The sequence below is a fragment of the Neodiprion virginianus genome, chromosome 2 (genome assembly GCF_021901495.1).
Source record: "Neodiprion virginianus isolate iyNeoVirg1 chromosome 2, iyNeoVirg1.1, whole genome shotgun sequence".
NCBI classification, from domain to species: Eukaryota; Metazoa; Arthropoda; class Insecta; order Hymenoptera; family Diprionidae; genus Neodiprion; species Neodiprion virginianus.
Window position 1 is genome coordinate 12064924 of NC_060878.1, and position 19449 is coordinate 12084372.

The 19449-nt window shown below is 33.7% G+C and overlaps 1 protein-coding gene and 1 long non-coding RNA gene across 9 annotated transcripts in view; one reads left to right on the top strand and one right to left on the bottom strand.

Annotated features, from left to right (window-relative positions):
• The window catches only part of LOC124298187 (serine/threonine-protein kinase mig-15), a 38909-nt gene that overhangs the window by 12369 nt on the left and 7091 nt on the right, over positions 1 to 19449 (top strand). For 2 of the 8 annotated variants that reach the window (XM_046749864.1, XM_046749868.1), the window contains exons 7-16: positions 40 to 268; positions 580 to 822; positions 1607 to 1785; positions 2628 to 2648; positions 3809 to 3994; positions 4664 to 4767; positions 5889 to 5965; positions 6302 to 6378; positions 9705 to 10415; positions 14759 to 14893. In XM_046749864.1, the coding sequence (XP_046605820.1) occupies positions 40 to 268; positions 580 to 822; positions 1607 to 1785; positions 2628 to 2648; positions 3809 to 3994; positions 4664 to 4767; positions 5889 to 5965; positions 6302 to 6378; positions 9705 to 10415; positions 14759 to 14893 (1962 nt within the window). The remainder of the gene's footprint in view (positions 1 to 39; positions 269 to 579; positions 823 to 1606; positions 1786 to 2627; positions 2649 to 3808; positions 3995 to 4663; positions 4768 to 5888; positions 5966 to 6301; positions 6379 to 9704; positions 10416 to 14758; positions 14894 to 19449) is intronic. The other 6 variants (XM_046749866.1, XM_046749869.1, XM_046749865.1 and 3 more) reach the window with 6 other exon arrangements.
• On the bottom strand, positions 122 to 1716 carry LOC124298196 (uncharacterized). Its single transcript, XR_006906746.1, has 2 exons — positions 1601 to 1716; positions 122 to 874 (listed from the first exon to the last, which is right to left on the bottom strand). It is a non-coding gene; the product is annotated as an uncharacterized LOC124298196 (long non-coding RNA).

Below are 19449 nucleotides of genomic sequence, written 5' to 3' on the forward strand. Positions count from 1 at the left end.
TGTTTAGTATATTTTTATAATGGAATTCACATGTTACAGGCATTGTTTTTGATCCCGCGTAATCCACCGCCACGACTCAAGTCAAAAAAATGGGCCAAAAAGTTTCACGGATTTATCGAGACTGTTCTAGTCAAGGATTACCATCAAAGGCCTTACACGGAGCAGCTTCTTAAACATCCATTTATTCGGGATCAACCGACTGAGCGGCAGGTTCGGATTCAATTAAAGGATCACATCGATCGCTGCAAGAAACGCAAACAGGAAAAAGGTTTGTCTAGGCTCGGTTATTTTCCAACATTATTTCACTTAATATTTTAGCGCCAAACCTGGTTTCGAATTGTTGGAGTAACAATTTTATCAACAATAATAAAATAATACAATTTCATTATCTGCTAATTAGGATAGCAATTGGTAATTATCTACCATCTTGGTGATTTGTACGATATGTTTTATCGGGCGGCGTTTATTTTATGATTTGATAGTAGAGAACAGATTCGGGAGAATCGAAGATTAAGCGAACTTTTTCCTCTGCTGAATTATACCACTTTTTCACTGATCCCGTTGATGATTTCATTGCAGAAAGAGACGACTACAGATATAGCGGTAGTGAAAATGAGGAAGAGGATTCAGCGCTGGCTGGTGAACCTTCGTCGATCGTTCAAGCACCTGGAGGGGATACGCTCCGACGTAATTTCCAACAGATTCAGGAAGGAAGGACGCTGACTCAAGATGCCCCGCAACCTCCTGCCAAAGACAAAGGCAGGCGAGAAATTCCAGAGCCAGGACCTCCTGCCCGTCCTGCGATACCTCACAGGCTTATCGGTAAGTTGTGTTTAGTATTTGACTGTTTCTTAGTTATTATAATCCTTTTTCCCTGGTGAAAAAAATTCATAAAATATACTATTTAATTCGGACAGCACTGCGAAACATCTGAAATATTGCTGAGAAAGTTTGAATTATTTGAATAATGTATGAAAAATTATAAAAAAATTCTAGACAGTTCTTGGAAAGAATTCACATTCTTTTAAAACCTCATTCATGTTACAAATCTCAATAAATTTGAGTTCTGGTATTTCTACCTACTTTCTAAAAGTTTTGCATTATGGAAAACTATGATTGATTTTTGAGAGAAATCTGAAATTTTTAGGACACATTTTTGTAACAGAATATTTCAAATAAAATCAGGAATATGAAAACTTTTGGAGCAAATTTCAGGAAATATCAAAGTTTTTCTGCATAGGATTGAGGCATTTCCACATAATTAATTCCTAGTAACTGTTGGAATGCGTCAGAGATTTTCCAAAAAAGTTGAGAAACTCTCAGATATTCTCACTCTGAGTAATTTCATAGAAATTCCTGCAAGGTTTTGATAGTAATTTTTGCCAGGGGAAGAATCGAGTATAAATACTAAACTAAACTAAACTAAACTAAATTAAGCTAAATGAACTTTTGAAATCCGAAATAACCTGACACAGACTCCTTTCAAACGAATTTTAACAAAAGTAACTTCATCGTTGTTTGCTAACACTAAACAAATCTTCTAACTGCTTGATGTGTGAAGTGACATTTGTTGCATGAATTTGGTATTCTTCTCTCTAACCTGCAGTGGTGCCAGACCCACAGCCTCCATCTCGTCCGCTGCCTCCGACACCTCGCGACGACCCGAGACAACCACACAAGGTCTCTCCACCTCCGTCTAACCACCAAGTACCATCGGGTGGGGGTAGCGGAGGGTCAGGAGGTCAATCCGCATCTCAGAGAAACAGTCGCATATTCAAACCAATGGTGAGTCATCAGTTTTATTCTATAATTATCAAGTAATCGATGGCATATGGAAAAAAAATGTCTGTAGTGTGATCTCACCTCGATAATATTCTCCTCAATCGAACGACATTTGCTTATTACTCGTATTTTGTACATATATTTAGCAAACTAGAAATTCTACTCCAAACATCTGTGTGTTTATTTTTTATCAATTACTTTCCCGTTCTAAGAAGTTCAGTTAGGTGAAATTTACGAAATTCAGGGTGTCTAGTTTCAAAAAATATCTGTAAACTCTGGAATTCTCAGGGAAACTTTTTTAATATCTCTAAAAACAAGCTTCGTGTAGATGTAAAAAAATAAATGTTGTTTCCAAATGCAACACCTTAATGTTTAATCTTTGTCTTTGTTGAAACCCGTGAAGTAGTCAATTTCAGATTGCCCGGGTAAAAAACTATTCTTCCTCAAGTTTTTCAATATCTTACAGCAATTACCAAGCAGTATATGTTATTATTTCCAGTTTTATATCCTAGAACCTTGAGGATACTTCTCTCAGAAGGAGATAGACTACGAAAAATGTCTAAATTGCTTTGAAAAAACTATGAATTCTTCGGGTATTTTATTTTTCATGATTGATTAGACACCCTGTAATTGAATCGAATTGTCTGCTCAAACACTTTTGTGTAGTTAAAAAATTATAGTAGCACTCAGCAATTGCGTCTATTTTGGCACAAGACACATTCTTCTTTTGTATCACACGCATCGCTAAAATGCACACGTTATCACACACAGACTATGACACATCTTGTTTTCAGCTTTGGAATGTATTTGGTTATTTTTCTTTTTTTCATGTTCATGTACTGTAGCTGCCGCCGAGGAGGCCAGAGGTAAGATTACCACACCTATTTCCTTACATATTATTCCACTTCATTCTCAAACAATTACTGATCCTCTACAACTATGCTGCACACATTCTTAGTCTTACTTTAAATGTTAATAATATTGTTATGCTTGAATGAATTAATTTCCATCCATTTTCAATCAACAAAGAAAAAGAAAAGAAAAATGCTTCATACACAATGAATCGCTCTTTTTGAATGGTTCCTTTAATCTTCTGGAATGTAAGTAACAATCGCATTGCCAATAGATTTTGCATATAACTATCTTTAAAAAGGAGAGCGCCATTTATTTCAGAAATGGGTATCGTAACTTGACTTTAAGAGGTAGTAAATATCACATACCAATTATGTCGTCTTTCTGTACAACTAAAAAAAAAAAAACCCGAGAAGTGTGAGCGTTGTTTAGTTATCTCAGGAATAATGTTGTTTTAATCCAATTAACTTGTAAAATTTTGTCTCAGTTAAGAACTAAACAAATTTATGTATATACATATTATACATACACATATGTATATTATGGTGTGTAAAAACAAAATTGTTTATCTTGGAAACAGGTTCGAAAGTTTCATTCAGGTATAAAAATTTCAGCTCTTAACATTCACATTAAAAGGTTGCGCAATGCAGTTTTCCATTTTCCATAAGAATAACACAGGAAGAACAGTTTTTTCCTCCTTCTAATTTTTATAACTAGCTAACGATGCAACGTACGAAATTCACAGACATATTTTTGTAGAGAATTGAACGCTCTTCAAAAAAGGTCGATTATCATTTTATGACTCTTTCAAAAGTTATTTGAAGTCAAAAAAATGTAAGGACCTTAACCGCAACCTGTTATTGTTAATATTAAGAGCTCAAATTTTAACAAGCGTAACTTTATACTTTAACGAAACTTTTGAACCTTTTACCAGGAAAAAAAGACAATTTTACTAATATTTACACCATAATATATGTATATACACACAGAAAATTCGTCATCACTTTCGATAACATTCACTGCATTGCTTGACTAACGGCGAGCGAATCGCAATCATGGCTTTAACAATTGGAGCAACTAACAAACCGATGTCACATTGAGCTTAATTCAGGAGAATCATAGAGTGGTGGTATTTAGGCAGTGACTAACAGGGCTGTGTGTGTATGGGTGGTAGGACTTGGACATGCTGGCTGCTCAACTGAACGAGCTTGGTGTGCCGCAGGGCCCTGAGGCTCCTCCGAGGCCCAACAGGCACCAGAAAGGCAATGTACCTCCAGCCTCGACATCGGCGACAAACTCGGCGCCCGCCAACGATCAAAATAGCAAACAGATGCAGCAGTCTTCCAGTATTCTCGATCAGGTAAAAAATCGTGAACGGAGTCTCCGCTCGCAAAAATGTCTCTTGAATTATTTTTCCATCGAGCATCCGTATAGTACGCCTTTTCGGTCGTGTTTTACAGCCGGAAAGTCGTGATTTAAGTCCGCGTATCCGTAAGCTTAAAGTTTAACATTCGGAAAACACGACCGAAAAGGCGTATAGTTTACGTATACTCGATGAAGAAATTGTTGTTCGCACTTCGGCCGTAAAATTTAACTAATTGAAGTCCGATTTTTACAGTCTGGGTATGAAAAAAAAGATTCAATAAAATAAAATTCAACTTTTCTTGTTTGCAATAATACCCTTAAATTCCTGTTAATTCTTACTTTTTTTTTTTAAATGAATTTATAAAGCACTTTATTGCGCTGGTTTTTTCTCCTACTAACACAAATTATTTCCCACATTAAAGCTTGCACATTTTCATAATAATTTACTTCACGGAATATCGCAGTATGTTTTCATCATTTATTCTTTGGATTCTTATTTTATACCGCTTGATACAATTTTGAAAATGTTCAGCTTTCAGCAGAATAAATTAACGCTACCTTGAAGTTTAAGTATTTACAGTATGGAAAGGCAATATTTACCTGGATGACTTCTGAAGTTGACAGAAAATTGGTTTAATAGTAATGATATAGAATTTTATTTCAGACACTGTCAGTTGAGAGTGACAGTGATGATGACATCGAAGATGCGGCTGGGAATAATCTGCGAAATGACGGAACGTTACTTGCCAGTGATCCACCTAAACCACTGTAAGTTCACACATTTGTCATGGCTAGTAAACGGTTCGTTGTAGCGTGTTTTTTTTTTTTCTCTCATTTCAACGATAAAATCTCATTGGTTTTCCCGAGTAGGTTGCGTCGATTCCTTAGTATCTCGACTTTACTTATCGATTAAAACTTTTCTTCTAGATTGTACAGAAAAAATTCTCTTAATAAATTAAATTCTATAATTGGTTGAATTGGCAGGGAATCCTCCGTATTAATTACATGACTCGAAATCGTTTGTCGCTTACGATAAACCCTACCTTTGAATGAGTCTAAAATTCGTAATGTTGATGTAACAAAGTACTTTTCGAACAAAAAAATCGTCATTTTTTTTTCATAACGCTAAGATTATTTGAAATCCAGTAAATCTAACAAAGCAAAATTTGCACTTCATACGTTTTGCAAACTCAACTCTTCCAAAGGCATTTTAAATTTGGAAAATAGTGTATTTTTTTTTCCAATCTTTCGATGCGTTGAGATTACTAACTTTGACTTTGTATCTTTGATGCAGAAACCGGTGAATTGAAGGGGTTTAGCATTTTAAGAAACATTTCCTTTCAGTCACTGATGTTTTGTAATGCAATATTTAATTTTCTCAATTTCTTCACAGTGAATTATTGATATTCTAAAGTATAATCTAGCCAAATTTGAGACTTTTGCGATTTCGTTTACCATTGTTCTAGCCAGTAAAAATAAAAGTGGACAATTGTTGTACCATGCAAATCACGTCATTCATCTTATTTCTTTGAAATCTGATACAAATATTCTATAATTATGTAACTTTGATGAAAATTATGGAAGATGATGACGCAAGAATCTTAAATTGTGCTACGTTTTACTATGGAATAGAATTGATTTACCCTGTAAAAAATTAAGTTGATAAAATATTTCATTACGACATATCAGCCTTCGTACAATCATCTCGAACAGAACAATATCAGTTGCTTACAATGTATAGGTACTATGCTGATCGTGAAACGTTTACTAATCACACACTTTTTCACCCCTCCTCCTCATTTTGGTTTACATCATCACCTTTGTCATTTTCATACCGCATATATCACAAATCCTCTCATCATTCCCCATCTTTATTTTTCGTGCTCCAGTCCTGAATTTTCTCCTTACAGACCATTAGATTCAACGCACAATGCCCAGAACTCTCAGCACGAAGGTAAACCCAAAGGTAATATACCCATTTTCTATTCCTTTGACTTAATTTCAATGCTGTCGTTTTTTCAAAAGTTAATTGACATCTAACGAATAGTATCAAACATCATACACATGTATGAAACTCTGGAAAACGAGAAATTAAGCAAATTTCTGTGATTTACTTGCCCATTGACGCCTCAATCTTATTAACTTTTATTGATAATTTCGTTCTTTGGCTCTGACTGTCCGAATTATTGAATATTTCATTTTGTAGAGGAGCTACCTAGAACTGTTTTGAATTTGTAGCATCGGCTTATCAGTTATTACAATTTATCATATTACAACTATTTAACAACCTGATTGTCTTTAGGTGGCGCGCCCAACAGGCCATTGCCGCCTACTCCAGACGACGAGGAATCAGGAGACAGAACGTTAGTGATACAAAGAGTAAGTATTAAATTTAACATTTTTGCAAGATCGAAACGTAGTTATTCATTCCCGTGATATATTTTTACCATATAGCCGTGTCTCTACTGGTTAAATGACTAAAGTAATGATAATTATTTTCGTTCAGCTGTACCGAAGCAGTTGGAGTGCTTTTTAAAAAATATGACCATAATCCAGCGGCTAGTAGACTCATTTGTACTATCGCTTCAAAATCTGATCTTATCTACCGAAATTTACCAACGGATTTTTTAAGCATAAAGCAGTTCTGGGAAAGTAAAATATTTTTTTTTTTAATAATAAGACAAAACGAGTAAAACGATATTGAAACCTTGCAAAATCTAACAAACATCTTTTCTACAAGTTGTTGTTAACTATCCTTATGAATAAAAAAGATTGCGTCAAATATGCTAATTAGAAAATTTTTTTTCATGGGAATCGTTAGGTATGAAAAGTATGTTGCCTGTGTAAAAGCTTGGCCTTTTGACTATGGTCATCGGTACTTCATAAAGCGCTTTGACTGTGTTGCTATCTAAATGTGTTGTAATAAATACTTGATATAATATTATAAAACAAATAACCAAGGTTTTCTTTCTTCTGAGAAAGACAGAGAGAAAGGAGAAAAATATACATGAACACATTATCATATGAAAGAAAACGAAGATGGCTCAAATTGCAACACATTTCAAGACTAGGGACGTGGGAATTTTATGTGTCGTTCACCTAACAGGGTAGAATCATAAAATTGTATTCACATATCACATCATTCTATTACCCATTTCTCTGCATTGCTGTATCGTTTTACCGACAATCAGAGCATTACGCAACGTTTTACGACATTCATTGTTTTTGTCCAATTGCCGAAAGTTTATCGGCCTCATGCTTTCGAATATTAATTAAAAGTAACTAATTATACGTTGTTATCGCATACTTGAATGTCTACTCATATAAAGGATTAAACATTATCTGGTGAAAAAAATCTTCCATTTTTGTTTAGAAATTCTGTATTATTTTTGACAGTTTGAGTTATTCTTACAATGTCTGAAAGATTTTCAGAGATTAGTGCAAGTTCCTGTAACGAATTCGTATTTTTTTGGAATTTCATTTTTCATTGAAAATCTGAAAAACTCCGAGTTCCCGCTTCTCTCTAACTGTTTCTGATCACGTCTAATAAGAGGTGAAAACTGGACCAATTTCTTTAAAAAAAACTCATACTTTCGTGATCTCATTTTGTATTACAAATCTGAAAAAAAATCTGAGTTCTAACGTTTTTGCATATTTGCTGATGTAACCGCGATACGGAAAACTGGGTTGAATTTTGATTTTTGAGAGAAATTTGACATTTTTGAAATACAAATTAAATTTTTTTGACATACAGCTGATAAAATGTAAGCTTATCTGTAAAATAATGTTTTCACTAAAACTACAATTACAATATTAAAACTTTAGGAATATTCAAGAAATAACATAGCTTTAACAACAAATCGTTCAAAATCAATTTTCTGCACCGAAATTGAGAAATTTCCACAGAATTCTTAAAAATTATACAAAATTTGTCGAGAGATTTGCTAATAAAAACTGCAAAACTGTCAAAAATTAACATTTTGAGTAAATTTGTACAACTTACCGAAAGTTTCTGACAAAGATTTTCACTAGTCACGCTATTGTTTACATTTCAGCGCATGAATAATAAATATCGTGTTAAGTTTTCTCCATTGTGAAACAACAAAAACTATTATAAAAACTTTGAACGTAAGATGTAAACTCATTGTCCAGGAATATAAATAACTCAGACAACGATTTCAAATTACTAATATCCAATAGTTCCAGAAATAATTGGCATCTTTGTCACAGCTGCTCGCAAAGTTTCACCGATACGCTTAAATAAAATTTGCCATTTTCAAAGCAAATGCGATGTTCTGTGGTGTTGCAATTCTGAAATCCGTTTTCTTCACGTCTCAGTCTGATAATTGGAGGTGTTTTGACAATTATCAAACAGACTTTGTCCAAAAGGGACAAAGTTTGCTGAACAATTGCCTAATGTTTCTTTTTCTTTCACATTTATTTTATATATTTAAGGAAACGTTTACTATCAATATTATATTATGGAAGAGAAGACAACAATAACAACAACAATGATAATAATAATCTTCAGAATCGAATCAATTAATATATCATCTTGTACAATAATAATAATAATAATAATAATAATAACAACAATAAGAAAGGTAATATAAATAATATAAATAATAATAATACTGTAGCTGTGTGTGTTATTGATAATTGTGTAATCTCAATGTCAGTAGCACTTTGTCTCACGGTTATCGTGCTTCACAAACAAGACAACGTGACATGTGCTTAAAAGAGCCCACACACATCACATTATTGTCGTCTGTTAATGTTACATTACCAATGTGGCAATAGCTACCTACGTGTAACAATTGTCACTACGTACTTAGATTAGTTTTCATTTAATATTGGTAGTACGCTGTTATACTGGTTTCCAAGTTTCATGTCGCTAATCGATTTACAGGCAATCGCAAAAAGTCTTCGTTATGAAAATTGCCTGTACCAATATTCATAACAAAATATTGATGTGCTGTGTTTTATAGTATATTTACTCAAATTTGTTCAACTATTATTAATTGGAACGCTCAAAGCAAGTGAATTTTAAATTCAAAGTGATTTTGAATAATTACAGTGAATTTCTACTGAATATAGTTTATTTTTTGATGGGAAAATATTTCAAACTATGATGGAACAAATATCTGAATAATTCTGACCCAATTTCTTGTATATTCTGATTATTTCTGATTTTATTCAAATTGTTCTAAGATTTTTACAAAGTTTTAATCGATATAATAAAATTCAATGTGAATTTTGTGGAAATACTGAAATTGAAATTTCTTAGAGCATTTGCTATTTTCCAGAAATGTTTATTGAGAAATTCAGTGGTGTCAATCCAGAATTTTTAACATTCGACAACTTCTCATAAAGTCGCCAATGAAATCGTTGAAAGTGTTTTGGAATTGAGTGCAATACGACGATAAATAATCAGTTTATACGACCTTTTTAAATTTTTTCGGAATTCGTATATTTACTCAGAGTTTTTTTGATAAATAGTTTTAAATTTTTTCACGTTGCTTTTGAAGAATATCGTTTAAAATGCTTATTTCCGACAAGCGATAAGAAGACTTTGTCTGAAAAATTGATGATGTAAAATGTACAAGTAAAATTTGGAAACTGAGTGTAAAGGTGGACTCATATTTGTTACATACACAGACACATATTATGCATGTTTTATGTTATTTCTGTGATCACCCACGTAGAAACTAAATCAACCGGACGATAAATTGGGAAACAACAACCGACGGTCGGAAATAGATGAGCAATTGCTATTAAAAGAGTGGGATTTTACGCGGTTCTTTCAAGGATTTAATGAACGTCTGGACAAAATGAAACAAGAAGTGGCTACAAAGTCGAGTAGCGAAGAAAGGTCCTCGTCGTCGAGCGAGCGAACGCTAAAAAGGCTGGACATAAGTCAGAAAAAGTTCGAGCAGACCAAGCCTGTTCACAGACGCCAAGAGTCGGACTCGAAACTGGCTAACGGGCCATTCAGCCGAGCGTTCAGGAGGGAAAATTCGGACTTCTTCCCGTCCACCAGACACTCCGCCTATTTGCAAAAGTCCGATTCTAAGCCGAGCATATTTGCCAGCGGTAACAGGCGGGGCAGCGAAATAAGCGTGGCAGGCATTGCCGGGAAGAAGAGCAGCGCCGGTGAACCAGTACTTACGGACTTCTCGTTTGGCGAAAGACTGCAAAGACCAAGACGAGAAAAGACTGAGAGTGAAATTGTGTTCAGAAACAGACAAGACTTGAGAGATCAGTTAGAGGCCAGGAGACTTGACGTTGAAGTTAGATTTTCCCGAGAAGCTGACAAAGTGAGAAGGCGCAGTTCTAGACCGCTGGACACCTCCGATACTGGCACGATTAAATCTACTGCCAGCACCACTGCTAGCGAATACAGCCCTGTCATCCAGGTCAGTCCCCAAGCCACAGCCTAACCGAAACACCTTACCCTCATCCATCCTTCGTGCAGGGTGGCCACTTGTCTGGAAAACATGGAATACCTGGAAAAACGGGAAATGTTGGGAAAGATTTCGGTTTGGTATAAAAAAAATAAAATAAAAAAAATAACAGGGATTTTTGTATAGATCAGGAAATACTTAACGCAGATACTCGAAGTTTATCTCTTTCAAGTTCAGCGAAATATTGTGTTCAATGCGACCTTTCAATTCTTCAAACAACATTAATAATTAAAACTAGCTGTTCATCATTTTTCTCGCTCGTTCAAAAGTTTTTTCAAGTTCCTTTCTCACTTGCTGCGATCAATGGGCTATGTCGTGTCTGAATCAGAAGTTTGAGCACAAAATAAAGCAACATTCTTACTATATCATAGAAGTGAATCTGAGCATATTCGTGTTACACAAGCCAGATATGAGCAATTTACCAATAGGTTTGAAAATTGCAAGCTTCAAAATCTTTATACTTTTGTATATTTGATCTTATTATAACGTTTTTGGGCTTGTTCAGAGATTGACTGAATTAAATTTCATAACAGTTGTTACACTCCAGAGTGAATAAAATTACATTTGTGTAACTGCGGTATACTATATGTACATCAATAATATTATGGGCATCTGCTCAGCGAACAGAATGAGCCCAAAAACATAAAATTGGTTCAAAACCGCCAGGGTTTTAATCATTATGAATTTTTTGATAATTAATATTTAGCTTGTGTTATTCAAAGCAATTTTTTCCTTCGTATTCATCGCTATTGGCGCATATAACATTACTAAAGTTTTTGATGCTTTCCTTATCGTACGATTCAGGTCCGTTCATCCTTAAGAACAAAACTTCATATCTACTTGTACTTACAACCATTTGTTCTCCTTTATGAATGGTTTAATCTTAACGTCTTTAAAAATACAGAAAATGTTTTGCAACATGCAATATATGTAAGCAAGAAATTAGAGAAATCCTCGATGTTGGTCAAAAAAACAAGGAAAAGTGAGTGAGCTTTAAAATAGAAATTGAGTGGCCACCCTGTTATAGTTTGCGGAACAAAAAATCCAACTACCAGAAAAGAACATACGCCATGAGCCGTCTCAAGTAAAAAGCATAGAGGCTAGTCAGCTACGCTCCAGTTTTAGGCATATCCTTCTTGCGTTGATTAAAACTTAAAATTTAGCAAGCCATAGGTTCCTCGGTATTACTTCCCGTCATTAGAATAATTTTGCTCTCCTTTTGTGATCGTTTGCTACCCTCAGAAAGGCTTGGCTGTGTGCCCAAAAGAATTCAAAAGATCATTTTCGTGAATCTTATCTTATTTTGACTCACAGATCAAGAATTTTTCTCAATTTTTTATAGATTTTATTTTAATTGATGAACAAACAGCTAAACCGAAATATCTGGAAAGATTCAAGTTACATAAACAGATGATCGAGGAAAATGTTTTTGATCTCTCATACTTTTCAGCAAAGTTAGTGATTTGCATAAAAACTTGTACTGTTGGCAATTTTTATCTACAAAACTGATCCTATAAAAATTTGGTTGGTAATTTTTATTCAGAATTTCCGATACAGCCAACTCAAAGTGTAAACTGTCTTTTTAAAAACCATTTTTTTTTTTTTTTTTTCGAAATTGTCATAGGATTTCTTTTTCTACTTTTGCGTTTTTACCATTGAATGAAAATATCTTCCAAAGACTTGTCAAACGTAACAAACGAATAAACTAGAAGTAATTAGATCAAAGCTGCAGAAAACATCTCGAAGCTGATGCTTCAAACTTGAAAATGCTTCGTCAAACAGTTCTTTACATGCATATTTTATTTGACAAGGTCTGAAAGATTATAAGAAACCAAAAATGCTTCTGATGTTAGCATGTTTACGCTACTTGAATTTTTTCACATTATTTAGTCGTGCCCTTTGTTTGTTGGATAAAAGAATTACCTAAAATTTGAAAAGTCCTGTTTAGTATGTCAAAATGTGTCAAGATTCAGCGAAGTTAATTCATCGACTTTGCTGAGTATGCAGCCAGCCATTTTGGGGCCACCGTACTTTAATGAGTTACCGTCTTCTACCAAATGTCTAAATCTATTAAACTTCTCCTAATGATTTTGCGTCTGGTTTTGTGGGAATAACAGCATGAAACTTCTTGGGAGAATATTATATGTAGTCTTTTTTTTTTTCTTTCTAGAATTCAGGGTGTCTAGCTGTCAGGATAATCTTAAATACCGAGTATCTCAAAAAGATGATTTATTTATGTTGAGTACATTCGGCATGTGGACACCCTGTAGATTTATATCTAAGGACTGATCCGCGAAATAAATACTGTGTTCCTTTTTCATTCAGTCACGGTGCGAAGTGATTATTGTTTTTAATAAATGGAAATCCTGACTCGTACCAATCTTTTCAAGACTGTTTTCACGTGTTTCGTATAAAGTTTGGATCCTTTTACAGACCTCTGTAAAAAAACGTGATCGGTTTCACTCACCACAGACTCGACAAATCAGCGTTTCAATAAGTTTTCTATATAATTGTTGGTAAAACGATGATCTTCAGTAGCTCCAAAGGTTGAAATGTTCTAATTTGTCATCAATTCTACTAAACGGAATTATTTAAATTATATCATACATAAATAGTAAAACTTATCGGTAGAGCGTCTATTAATGTTGGAAAACAGTTTTCATTGCAAAAGAGAAAAATAAATTGGTGTATTATTTAAAAAAGAATAGAAAAAAAAAAGAGATTAACAATAACAATAATAATAATAATTCACATATACGTAGACGTGATAATAGATCCTGCGTATAAAATGTGCCAAAAGACACATCGACACATGTAAAAACAGACTGCACCTATCATAGAGTTGGATGTAAAATGGGAACAAAAAAAATTGTAATAAAAAACTTTTAGATGGATAAGAACCAACATGTGACAGAATAACAATGTGTTTTGTGCTAACAAGTCTAAAAACCAACCGATTATAACAGTGCATGGCACCATGACCTGTGCAATCTAGACGGAGCATCGTAAAATTGACAACATTTCAGAAAAAAAAAAAAAAAAAAAATTTGACCGTCGTGAGGAGAAGAGAAGAAGAATTGTTGAAAAAATGTTTCTGTGTGAAAACACTGTGAACACACGAGAAAAAAAGAAAGGAAAGAAAGAAAGAGAGAAAGGAACTTAAACCGTCGTCACAAAAAGTGACGATATAGCAAATGTTGCATGTCACGCTTAAATGTAGAGGACAATGAATGCCACGCTACGCTAATTCTGCCAACAAGATTATATGATTGAATGAAATATTTCGTTGCCTCTATAGCATGCCGCATTTCGTCAAGAGTATGCTTTACGCGCATGTTACAAGGATGATGTATCGTCGATTTAATGTATTTGTTGTTCAATTTCAGTCATTACTTATACGTGTTGTGTTGGGCTAAGCTATAGGTACATACATGTTTTGTCTGAATCTGATGTCTTGTGTCTGTTGTTTGTTTACTTATTTTTATTTTTTGGTTCTACTCTTACATTAAATTATTAAATCTATATTCTTGTTCTTATCGGCATGATTATTAGAGTTTTGTTTTTGTATTTTACGTCTTGTTTTTTCACCGGTTGCACTTATTTTTAAACTATATTTAAGAATAATACCACTTTATATGATTAATATAAATTTTTTACACAACATATATGTGTATACACACACACACACACACACACATTATAGGCTAGATGATACATGAAATTTGTTACGCTTAACGCTGTGCTTTTTATTTAATGTTATTTGTTTAAATTTTAATAATGTGTTGCGATTTTTTTTTTTTTTTTTCGTTCTCTTCTTGTTTTTAGTTTTTGGCATTTTATTCACTTTCCTCCACAAACTTTTCCTTCACATTGCTTACTTGTTTTCACCACCTTATTTCTTTCATTCACCACCATTTACTTCACTATTGTGATTAAAAAATAAAATAAAAAAATGTAAATATAAACATGTCCACATACATGGTCAGATCTCTTTTCATTTATCGTTTACCCAGTAAAATCGTGACGTTCATCAAGCCTTGAATTAAGTTTATTTGCTACAATATCTTTTGACGATTTGTAGTTTCACCAGAATCTCTTTTATATTGTAATTTCAAAGTGCGACAAGAAAAAACGTGGCAATTTGCTGAGATCCTTGGATTAAAGAAAAAAAGAAAAAAAAAAATATGTACTACCGAAAGTCTTTGGTGCTATGAATTCAAGCCTTGATTAGTTTACAACAACGGTAATATTCTTTCTCACGACTTAAACGTCATTGGACACTGGCTGGTTTGCAGAGTCGGGAAGGAGAGAGACGAGGAGGTGAGTTCCAGAGGTCAGACTCTTCCCCTGGGTCAAGACCAAGCTCTGTTCTACCGGATCTTCTAACTTCATCCCCCGGTCAACGACAAGACAAATCGACTAGTGAGGAGGTCAGGCACACAAATACAATCTCTATTCAAACAACGATATTTTATTATTATTACAACACCAATTATACGTTATTTTTCTACGAATTCTATGTCCGAAGGCTTACTGCTGTGTATCGTGTGGATTTTTTTTTCTTTTGTCACTCTTTTTGTCTCCCTCTCTTTCTGAGGTTCAACGTGACTCCGTCAAATTTGATGCTTTCAGCTATTTTATTGCTCAACGTCATATAACTGTGTCTCCGAGACTCAGATGTTTCTTGTTTCGCTTTGAATGATGATGTGGTTTTTGATCTGGACTTTTCAATTTCCTTTTATACCATACGCCACATTATAATACATGTATATAAGTTTATTCAATTTAATGGAAGAAATTATCCCAGTGGAACATAAATTTTGACTCTCAAAAATGAACTGCACTGATTGAAGATAAATAATTCAGCGGCATCTAACGATGTATTCAAACAAGTTGCTAGGTCAAAAGCCACACACATCTTCAGTTTTATTCAAGTACATTTCAAGATCCGAGTAATTCATCATGAAGGGAATTGATTGATAAATTCTTTTATTAAAACCGATAGTTGAGCACAGAGCTCGAATCGGCAATCACAAAAAACACGGTTTTCTAAAGTAACCTGTTGCTCATGAGTAAAGCTTTAACGAACACGATTCTACTCGATATTCATTTGTTTTTTTCTCCACAAGTGATTGAATGTGAGAATGAAATTTGATGCCGTGCCTCTGTCCTGATTGACTTAAAAAATTGTTTCGTCAGTAATTCATGTTTGTCAGGAAAGAAAGTAACGTCGCTTTATGGAAATAACTTTAGTCAGTCTTTTTTTAGTAAATAGATTGTATCTATAAAATGAAGTGAGTTATTTTTGTTCAGTAAGCGATTCTTCTAAATGTAATTCCATTTAATTGCCAGATATCTCTATTTTTTACCGAGACATGGTATTTGAATGGGTAATAACGCCGAGATTTTTCCAACTTACAATGCAAAGAAAAAAAAAACATCAAATCTATGCTTCTTGTAATAAACGCTTTGCTAGCAATGTCATGTAAATTCGGAGAAAAAAAATGATGTACCCGTTTTATTGCTATCGTTCTGTAATTATTGTCCACGAGCCAGAGCAAGAAAAAGTAGGTTCATAATGCAATTTTCTACAAATTTGATTTTCTTATTGGAAAATGTTTGGGGGTGTCTCCTGAATGTAAATTTAAGTTGGCGAAACAGAGGGTTTGTTGAGCGCTAGCCGCCATTTTGGAAAATACGTTTTATTAAATATCTCATGAACCATGCATTGTACGACAAATACGTTACGCATCTTTCTTGTAGGTAATAAAATTCTCTACAACTGTTGTAGAGAACTTTTTTCTGTATAGTGGATAGATTTATATTTATAGCGCAGCAAACTTCCCAACATCCTTAATGCTAAATGTGTGGTTAACGGTTGATGAAATAGTACTGACAATGGCGATGAAAAAATTTGTAGAACATCAAATTTCCAGTAAACTTTATTTCAAGTTTTTTTTCCATAAAATTGATACTTTAAATTTGAAGTACTATAAATTAAAACTTATGCACTATTCAGAAAAAAAGTTTCCGATAAAAGTTGTAGAGAATTTTATTATCTACGAAAACTATCCCTATTGTTTTTGTCGAACGATGCACGGTTCACGAGATATTTGAAAAAACGTATCCCTCCCACCTACTTGAATTTATAGCAAGAAAATCAATTCTCTAGAAGATCGCAGAAAAAAGGTACCTGGCTTTTGGATTATTGTGCAGCCAAATATTTCCGTATATGACTGATATTTACGATTGGAAAAAGTTTTGGCTTCAAGGATTTTCAGCTTGCTAGTATGTAAGACCGTCAAGTGAATATGAGTTTGAAGGTAAACTGAATTTGAAATGAGCCCGCTAGATTCAGAAGTATTAAATTGATCATGTGACTAAAACTTAAGTTAGCGGTCAAACATTTTTCCGGTATCAGCGTGACTAATTCAGGATTATGTTGTGTGTTGTGGGTCTCGCGGGAGCTCTAACTCGAAGGGCAGGGCCCTGTACTGACCACCCCAATCCCAATACTAATTGCAATGTAAGTATTCATCCATCTACATCGATTCAGTCTTATGTCACGAAATAAAAATTCATTGGGAATTCAGTGTAGAGATTTATAACTTTTAGTACTATACCTAGATGGAAACGGTTTGCTAGTTTCACTGTAGATGGAATATGGAATTTCTAACACTTAAAATCAGTTCACAAATTATGATATTAACTCTTTAACATACGTCATTCGTAACGTTTATAAAAAAAAAAAAATAATTTACTTTGCGTAAAATTTTCTTTCCACTCATGCCCGTTTTATAGAGTCTGAGGCATACGTGGTGTAAATCCTATCTTCAATAGTACTTTAACTTGATACTATTTTTTTTTTCTCTTTCTTTTCTTTCGATTCATTCATAATCAGTTATTACCAGAAATTTCCTACGACTGAGAGTTGCCTGAACAAATCTCTTCCTAATGTTTCTTTTGCCTCAATTGTAGTTATAATTTCTGTTCAAGTATTAAATTGGGTACCCTGAAATTGAGAGAACAGGCCTTTTCAGCTAAGTATATAATATTTGAACACGCACGTGCCTTCGTGACAAAATGGAACTCCCGCTGTTTCGGTTTATAAATATAGCCAACAGGAGTAAATTTTTGATGTCCACAAACCAATTGAAGATTTACGTTCATTTTGGAAAGTTCACAATGTATACACACTGCTCTTTGGGCCCCAGTCAAGGATTTTTTCCAATTATTCAAAAACCACTTTCATAACCTGCCAAAGAAAATGGTTTGTAACTCAAGGGGTTGGTAGAAAAGGTGTACGAGTGCATTTTTGTTAACGTTAAGAAATCCGAGATCAAAATTATGACATTTTCAGTTTGAATATGTTCATCTCAAAACCAAGAATCTTTACCTTTGTACTTTTTTTCACATCAAACCCATCAATCGTTATCAAGTTTCGTTTTAGGGAAGGTAAAGAGTGGAGAAACTACACAAATTTCCTACTTAGCTGAAAAGTCCTACCGTACGATAACTACTAACACTTGATTATAATCGTTAGGAAAAAATAATCTTACTAACATATTATCCGAAATATATTGAAAATTTGATGTATGTAATACAATGTACTCAATGGCGTTGAATTATCTGGATAATCATTTCCTGCAAGTATCGAATAAATTAACAAGAAAATTGTGTCCTTTCTTTTTACACATCTGAAAACTCGGGTCTAAATTCAGGGAACCGGTTGATATATATTTCAACAATGGTGATTGGTGTTGGACCTGTAAATAATAAATGGTGGTGGATATTTTTTACTTTTACCTTTTCCTCTCTCTTATGCCTTTATTTATTGTTATTATTCTATGGTTTGGTTTTTCCAATTATTTATTTACTTATTTGCTTCACCTCTAATTATCGCACCTTTGCTTTTTTACTCTATTTGTCCATTTTATCGTTGCAGGTAAAATCAACTTAATATTTTTATTATTGAAGTTTATCTAACCATTTGATATTCTCTTTTTCTTTTCTTTATTCTACGATTACACTCTTGATTTATACTTTTAATCCACATATTTTACTGTTATATTTTATGTTCAATCCATTAGGCTTAAGTTTTACAAATTTGAAACTAAAAGTTACAAGTTTTTCACGCTCTATCCGATGGGTATGTCTGAGGAGAAGAATTTAGAACCAGAATCAGCTCATTGACGAACCCTTCATACCTTCATAAAAAAATATCTTACTCTCTTCAACATGTGTATCACTTGTACTAACACTATTTTTAATTATCGTATCCAATATAGTGGTTTAATTTCAGTCATTAATTCGGATTCATGAATTGTACAGTATTTTACTCCACGTTTTTTAAATCGTGTTTTTGACAATCTTATCCCACAGTTAACAAACTTTCTGCAAAATTGGTCATTTTCGAAGAAAAAATTTGGTGTAAAACTAAAATTACTTGATGGTTGTGAATCTTTCACAACTTTATATGCTGTTTACAAAATCAAACTGGCCACTCAGTTTGCTTAAAAAATTCGTGTTATTTCAAAATTACGTTACTTTGCGGAACGTGCGTGTAAAGGACTGAACAAAAAAGCATTTCGAAGCGTCAGTTTTGTGATGTTTTGGTCTATTTAATTTAAGAACTTTTTTACGATAGTTTGTTCGTTACATTTGATCATAGTTTTTGGATCAAGCTTTTGTTTAATGGTCGATAACTCGTTGAGAAAAAGTTATGCCAGATATTATTCAATTTTTTTTTGAAGAAAACAGTTTACACTTGCAATTTTTTCTCTTGAAAATGGGAAAAAAAATTACTGTGGCCGTGCAGCACTTTGAAGTCAGAAAACGATACATGTGGTTTTAAGGAGACACCAGTATGAAAAAACTTGATGGAGACTAGTATCTGCAAGTAGTATCTTGAAGATGATGCTTCGAGCTTCGAAATGATATTTTGAATAGTTGTTTACGCGCATTTTTCACAGATCACCCAAGTTTC